This window comes from Talpa occidentalis, unplaced genomic scaffold, assembly GCF_014898055.3.
Source record: "Talpa occidentalis isolate TD23 unplaced genomic scaffold, MPIMG_talOcc4v2.1 talOcc4.3115, whole genome shotgun sequence".
NCBI lineage: Eukaryota > Metazoa > Chordata > Mammalia > Eulipotyphla > Talpidae > Talpa > Talpa occidentalis.
This window is the reverse complement of record NW_023603314.1, coordinates 1-7,415: the sequence shown is the minus strand read 5'-3', so window position 1 is coordinate 7,415 and position 7,415 is coordinate 1. Positions and strand designations below refer to the sequence as shown.

The following is a 7,415-nucleotide window of genomic DNA, read 5'->3' as shown; positions in this document are numbered from 1 at the left end:
GTAGAAAAGTCAGGACCCTAGACCCATGTTCTCAGAGCTTGTCGAAACTCATTCACAAGTCAGCCCAGGAGAAAGATGGCCTCTTTGAAAGGGCAGTGAGCTGGGGAGTCCAACATGGCCTGTTCCTTGTCCCTGAGGTCAGTCCCATCTGTGAGATGTGGGCCGACAGGTCTCCCTCCGCTTTCCCAGGCATGACTTGTGAGCCTGCTTCGGCTCATACCCCAACCATACTTGATGGAGACTTAGGGTTTTCTGGGCTCCTTTCTATGGAAGGAGTAGAAAGTGCTGACAATAGGAGATAGGAGACCCTCTGAATCCCTGCCCAGTGGCCAGGGAAGTCCAGGAAATGGGCCCTAGGGCAGCTCCTGCAGCTGTGGGGAGGCGGGTAGAGAGAGCCAGGCTGGCGCCAGCTGACTACAAGTGAGGTCAGTCCAAGAGGAGACTTCCCTGCGGAGCTCAGCTCTGCTGGTTTATGTGTGCTTCATTTGGCTCTTTGCTTCTGCAGATAACCTAGACCCACTGGCGCTGCGACCTAACACTCCGCTTCCTATGCTGCCCTGTCTCTCTGTCTCTCTTTTCTTTCTGCACCTTTCATCTTCTTCCTTCTCTCTCACATTTTTTTCTCTCTCATCTTAACTCTCTCTCTCTCTCTCTCTCTGTCCCTCCCCTCCCAACTTCCCTCCCCCCTTTCCTGTTTGCCCCTCTAGGACCATTTTCTCTTTATTGTTTTATGACTCTCTTGTCGTCTCCTGTCAGTGTTTCTTTCCTTTCTGTCTCCCATGCCCGTCACCTGCAGAAAGTGATCTTTCCGAGACAGGACGATGTGCTCATCTCCTTCCTGCCTCTGGCTCACATGTTTGAGAGAGTAATCCAGGTAAGACGCCCACCTGACTGACCGGGCCTTGCCTGGGCTCCTTCTGTTTTCTTACAGAGTCAGTGGGCTCCCACTTGTGCGGATGTGCACATTTCCTATTTGCCTTTAGCACACATGTTTGAGCGAATGGTGCAGGTAAGGCCCTGGCTTCAGGGAGGCACAATCTGTACCCAGAACCCTAGTGAAATGTCACTTGTCACTCTTGGCTTGAAGTAGAACTAAGTTGCCTGTCCTTGGAAGGTACCTAAGGGTCAGAGGGGCCAGAGGATCTCGACCATCCCACCCATCTGTCCTGGGAGCACTGCTCCAGGGAAGACCCCAGCTGATGGCATCTCCTCAGAGAGCATTGCAGCTTTGCAGAAGGGTTCCACCATTGACCCTCTGCAAGTGTGGCTCATTTATAGCCAAGGCACATCTATACCATAGCTTGTAAATACCTAAGAAAAAGATAACAAGGCAGTAAAGTTAGGGAATCACATGTAATTCTTCCTGAATTACATCTCAGGCTGTAGATGGGACTGGAGGAGTGACTGGTCCTAAGACAGGCCTTGAGGGGTAGAGAGAGAATGGGGAGGTGGAATCTATATGAGGTGGTGGAGGGGAACAAAGAATTCTCCACATTTGTCACTCAAGGGACCAGCATGTAGACAAACTGTGTCTTCTAAGCCTCTCTCATTTTCCCTTGGGATGAGGATTGGGTGTAGAGCTGGTATAACAGGACATGCCTTCTAAACCTGGATTATAATGCCAGCCGTACTGTGAAATAGTTTGGTGACTCTGGGCAAGTCCCTTTACATCTCTGGGCTTTGTTTTCCTCACTTGTATAATGGAGACAAGGAACACTGTCTCCCTTGCAAGGTTGTCGTAAGCAATAAATAAAGGAGCATATAAAAAGCCCCTGATGTACCCCTAGTCTCATGGGAAACTAGCTCCCCAGGCCTCCCACCAAACAACATCCACAGCCAACATTTGCAGCATCTCTAGTACTCATGGGCGCTGTGCACTCTTACAGAGCTGCTGAGAAATCTTTAGGGGAAATTTCTACCCTCTAAGATGGGAAGCAGACCCAGTGATATGGGCTGGTACAGCTCAGAGGCCCAAGTCTGCAGGGAGGCCCCATAGGAGTGAGCGTGAGGGGCAGGCTCCAGTGAGACCTGACTGGCTGCTAGGGTTTCTCCCACAGGCTCAGGATTCCACTCCATCCCTTATTTCTTCTCCTCATACCTGAGTGAGACTTAGTGCAAAGGTGGTGGGGTGGGAGGGGAAAGGGGGATTACTTCAGTGGTTCATGGCAGCAGCCAAAGCTGGGTTAGAGGGTCATGGGTAGCAATTTGGATAGCTCTGGACCGCAGCCAAGGGTGCCTCTCTGAGGGACTCTTCTTTCCTGTCCCCTCCCTCCAGTCTGTCGTCTACTGCCATGGAGGCCGTGTTGGCTTCTTCCAGGGAGATATTCGCCTCCTCTCAGATGACATGAAGGCTCTGTGCCCCACCATTTTCCCTGTGGTCCCTCGACTGCTGAACAGGATGTACGATAAGGTCAGCCCTATGGGGGGTGTCTAGCAGGGCTGAGTGGCTGCCTGTCTGCTTGTATGGAGGACTCTGGAGCCCAGGCAGTCTTTCTCTGCCTTCAGTCCCAGGTCCTGGATGTTATCTCCTCTCTTGAATTCTTGGCTCTCCTATTTTTCTTCCTATTTTTCTTCCTATCCTTGAAGACCCTGGTTGGCAAGTTTTTTTTTTTTTTTTTTTTTGTAATTTCTAGCCCTACAATGTATCTGACCCTTGTTAGTGTAATCCTGTGGAGATACACATTCACCTCTGGCAGGGGTAAAGGGATCAGGGTTTCCCTTCTCTGCTGGCCAGTCGGGGCCTTTTCCTGGGTGCAGGGGTTACATCATGGAATATGCAGACCCAACAACTGTTTCCAACTTATGTTCTCAGATCTTCAGCCAGGCAGACACGCCATTAAAGCGCTGGCTCCTGGAATTTGCAGCGAGGCGTAAACAAGCTGAGGTTCGGAGTGGAATTGTCAGGAATGATAGCATCTGGGATGAACTCTTCTTAATAAGATTCAGGTAAGAAAAATGAATGAATGATTATAGAGCCACAAACAAATGTCTGGTGGATCACCTTACAGAAGAATTAGATTTCATTCCAGTGGCCTGTAGTCTTATAAAATGTCTCATTTGCTCATGAAATCAAAGTTAAAACCACCATTGAAATTCTAAAGGACTCATTTTTGGTTCTTTGGAGATGTGTTATCGTTGCCAAAAAGCAACCAGCAAGAAGTACTCCTGGAAAGCAGGTCCCCCACCTTCCAAGGTGCTATGTCAGCTTTGCCATGGGTGCACAGATCCACCAGTGACCCCTGGGGCTGGAGGTTCCCTTGCTCTGCTTTGTAGCCTTAGCCATGGCTGCTTTCCATCAGCGCTAGGCTCTAGCCAGATGGCCAAGAGTCTTTCTTATTTATTTATTTATTTATCTATTTATTTATTTATTTATTAAGATGTATTTATACAATCACTGGGTAAAGGTCAGAGGTGCGGGAGGGTGAGAGAATTCACCAGAGACAGAGCAGGGAGCAGAACAGACAGAAGAACCGAAGTACACTGCTGAGAGGAGCAGAAGGTGAGACAGGAGGGGTCTACTGTGCCATGTGGGAATCTCCCTGGCCAGCCGGGAATTGAACTGGCACTACAGAGGCTGTGGACAGCTTCACAGTGCTGTGCTCAACCCACTGCGCCACCGGGGAGGCCCTTTCTTTTTTTAAAGATTTATTTTTATTTATTTATGCATACAAGAACTGGGGTACAGGGCCTCCGCGGTGGCACAGGCGGTGAAGAGCCACACTGTGAAGCTGTCTGCAGCCTTTGCAGTGCAGGTTCGATCCCTGCCGGCCAGCGAGAATCCCACATGGTGAAGCAGACCTCTCCTGTCTCGCCTGCTGCTTCCCTCAGCAGTGTGTTTCGTCATTCTGCCTGTTCTGTTCCCCGCTCTGTCTCTGGTGAATCCTCTCACCCTCCCACGCATCTGGCCTGTACCCCGGTTCTTGTATAAATAAATAAATCTTTAAAAAAAAGTGTCTTTCAAAAAAAAATAAGAACCAGGGTACAGACCAGAGGTGCGGGGCAGGGAGTAAGAGGATTCACCAGAGAGAGAGTGGGAGCAGAACAGGCAGATCTACTGAAATACACTGCTGAGGAAAGCATCACGTGAGACAGGAGAGGTCTGCTGCATCATAAGGGTTAGCTCCCTGGCTGGAACTCATGCTGCAGTGGCTAGCAATCGCTTGATAACATGAGACTTAACCCCTGTGCCACCAAAGAGACCCCCAAGAATCTTTCTTTTCCTGTTTCCTTTCTTCCAAACCAGCCCCATCATGAATTACTTCTTTATCCCACTAAAGTTTTCACCTGTGCCTTACCCAAGCAATTTGTAGTTAATTAGTAGCATTACTCGTTTTTCTTACTACTCTATTTTCAGCTCTGACATTAATATTTAAACTGTCTTGGCTAAGCTTACAGAAACAAAGTCTTTAAAGAATTCTTTGTCCTATGCAGTGCATAGTAAATAGAGCATGGTATTGATTTATTAAAGGAAAAAGGGCCATGCCATTAAAATGGAAGTGGGAAGAAATTGTCCTAAGTAATTGTTTTGGATGCTAGCAAATGATGGGAGAGTGAGGGAACAGTTGAGTATTTTAAGGAAGAGAGACTCAAGATTATAGAATGCCACACCAATTAATGGCACTTATCTTAAAAGGTATAAAAGAGTTGGTCATATTTGGGTTGAGTTACAAAACTGATTTATTCTTTTGAAAGGAGAAGGGTCTTCTCAACTCATGTGTTGTTCGGCTTCAGGCCTCCTTTCTGGTCTCTACCCTAGAGCCTGGTAGGGTGCAAATGTTGAATGTGTCTACCCCAAATGGGGTAGACACCAAATGGGGTAGACGCTACCTCCGGGGCACAGCCTCTGACCGTTTCTTCTTTTTTCCAGGCCAGTCTTGGTGGTGTGTGAGGATGATTGTTACTGGAGCAGCCCCTGCATCGCCAACAGTACTTGGATTCCTGAGGGCAGCACTGGGGTGCCAGGTATTGCCATTAGATGGCTTTCGCTGGGGGCAATAAATTGTGCATTAGGGCAGGACACCCTTTACTGTGCAGAAAAAGATTAAGGGAGCAAGATTTTAGTGGGATAAAAGCTCGCTTCTCTGAGGATAAAAAAAGGTCCACAGCAGTGAAAGCCCAGGTGTGTCCATGGGACAAGGGAGCCAATAAACTATATAGGGATCATCAATGTGCTAGAGAATCTGTCACACCTATATTGTGACTGCATTTCTCAGCCTGCGAAATATCTCCCAACACAGAAAAGGGGTACAGGGAGGGGGGATGAAGATCCATTTATGTTTGTTTTCTGATTCTATGGGTTCTATCATCTCTTAAAAATGAAGGAAATGATTCCTTCATTTATCCACTCAAAATTAATACATATTAAGTTCCTACATACACAGGATATAATAACGTGGTTGTGACTGATGAGTTTTTTTAAGTAAACTAGTCACATGTATTTCAAAAATGCTTGCATTTTTATACTTTGGGTGCCATAGGCTTCTTACACTGTCTTCTTGTTCTACACCAACATGGCCTGAACACTCCCAAAGACAGACTCTACCACATAGTTTATTCCTGCAATCACATGGGGCTCTGGAGGGGAATCTCTCACAGACACAAAATAAAACAGTGGATCTTAAAAATATTTGCCTTTAATGCATACTTTCCAAGTGAAAAGTAGCATCAGTGTTTAAAAATAGGTTAGAAATCTTTACCCCAAAACCACATAACCTTCTGTACTAAGTGTCTGTGGTAATAGCACTTCTGCCAAGCCAAGTAGTTGTCTGTGTTCAGCTTCACATGAAGTTACCTACCTCCAGAGGCCCTTTCACCCTCCCCAGCATGGTGCAGCCAGATACTCAGTGGGAGGTGGCTGGCTGCAAAGGGCAGCCAGTCAGCTGCAGGAGCGTGTGTGCCTACAGTGTGGTTTCCATGTTTTGCTTGAAGGTTTATGAAGGTTATGGCCAAACTGAGTGCACAGCGGGATGTACCTTCACCACACCTGGGGACTGGACCTCAGGTAGGATGGGTTAAAGATGAGAGAATGGGTCATAGGGCACTGCTGAGTAAAAGTGGCAGGCTCTACAACTTCATCACAGAAAGTATATTTACATACTTACAAAGAAAGCAAAAGAAATAAAAGAAAAACACTGATTTTGGATATTTATAGGTTGTGGCATTATGGATCTATTGTTTTCTTTGTTACATTGTTTTGCATTTTTCCACTTCTTTTATAGGTAAATAAAAGTCATGTAAAAATAACAGTTCAGAAGATAGCTAGAAAAATCAGTAAATAGTGGTGCATTGAATTTGCTATACTTGCTTATACTTGCTTATAGTCGCTTTAGAATGAAGGAAGTAAGCTGTGGTTTAGCTATGATTTAGGAAGTAGAGGTAAGTTTGTAGAGGTAAGAGCACTCTTTCTTATAGTGCCATTTCAGAGACCCTTCAGGACCTAGATTTTCCAGTGACAATAAGATCTAGAAGGCAGGCTGCCTGAGGAAGAAGCAGCCCCTATCCACATCCTCATTCTGAAGAGACTCACTTTTTAGGGCAAGGAGGAAGCAGTAGGTAGCTCATGGGATGTCCACCAAATTAGACCAGACACTGAAACAATCTGAAAATAACTCAGCAAAAGAATCCTTCAGGATACTGTCTTCCTCTTCATGCCTAAGTTTGACTAACTACACATCAAAAAAACTTGGGATGATGTGCACACAAAAGAAATATGCTCAGTGATGCAATACTATTTTCAGAGCACTTTACAGAGTCAGCAGAAACATGATAGGTGGATTCTGAGTTGAAATCACATTTGGCCAAGTCACATACAGAAGTTTTTTCTTTCAAGTTTTAACTCTTAAAAGTGCATTTTATATATAAATACCTCGACATATCTACCATTGGAAAACCTACTATAAGAACTGTCTCTGAGGTGCTGGTTCACTAACTTTTTTCTTATTGCCACCAACACATTTCCTGATTGCTCTCATATATCTATCCTCTTTGGCCATTTTTTTTCCCTTTTATGTCATTCTTTTCATCTTCCTATGTAAGACTTTTGAGGTTTTGTATTTTTTTCATCCTTACCATAAAAACTTCCAGAGAATATTGAGTATGAGAAATGCATACCTTTGCACAATTGTGAAAGATTTGGCAACTTCCTTACCTAAAAGAGAAACCAAAGTGTCACAACCTCATTCTTCATCTGCATGACTCACATCTCTTTCAGGACCTTGGCCAGCACCTGCCTAAAAATCCTCCACCTTGCCACTGAATTATTTAGTAATCACTAGAAAACTTAGATGTCATTTTGTGGTTGAAGTGTATAAAACAAAGAAAACCTGAGGCCTTATTTTTCAGGTGTGAGTTTCCTCATCCTTGTTTTCTATTCATTTGTTACTCAAAGTGTGTGGGACAGAGACTTCAGCCTCAGC

The 7,415-nt window shown here is 45.5% G+C and overlaps 1 protein-coding gene across 1 annotated transcript; it reads left to right on the top strand.

Moving 5' to 3' along the window:
* Positions 1-886: 886 nt before the first annotated feature.
* On the top strand, positions 887-4,766 carry LOC119256558 (long-chain-fatty-acid--CoA ligase 6-like). Its single transcript, XM_037524367.1, has 4 exons — positions 887-1,009; positions 2,276-2,410; positions 2,813-2,946; positions 4,757-4,766. The coding sequence occupies exons 1-4, from the start codon at positions 989-991 to the stop codon at positions 4,764-4,766; spliced, it is 300 nt and encodes a 99-aa protein (XP_037380264.1). The 5' UTR covers positions 887-988.
* Positions 4,767-7,415: the final 2,649 nt, after the last annotated feature.

What these genes read in the sequence shown, in the direction of transcription:
- LOC119256558 (XM_037524367.1), top strand. Translation starts at nt 989, where the DNA reads ATGTTTGAGCGAATGGTGCAG. An exon ending in TGTTTGAGCGAATGGTGCAG is followed by an intron (nt 1,010 to 2,275) that starts GTAAGGCCCTGG and finishes CCCTCCCTCCAG; the next exon opens with TCTGTCGTCTACTGCCATGG. An exon ending in TGAACAGGATGTACGATAAG is followed by an intron (nt 2,411 to 2,812) that starts GTCAGCCCTATG and finishes TTATGTTCTCAG; the next exon opens with ATCTTCAGCCAGGCAGACAC.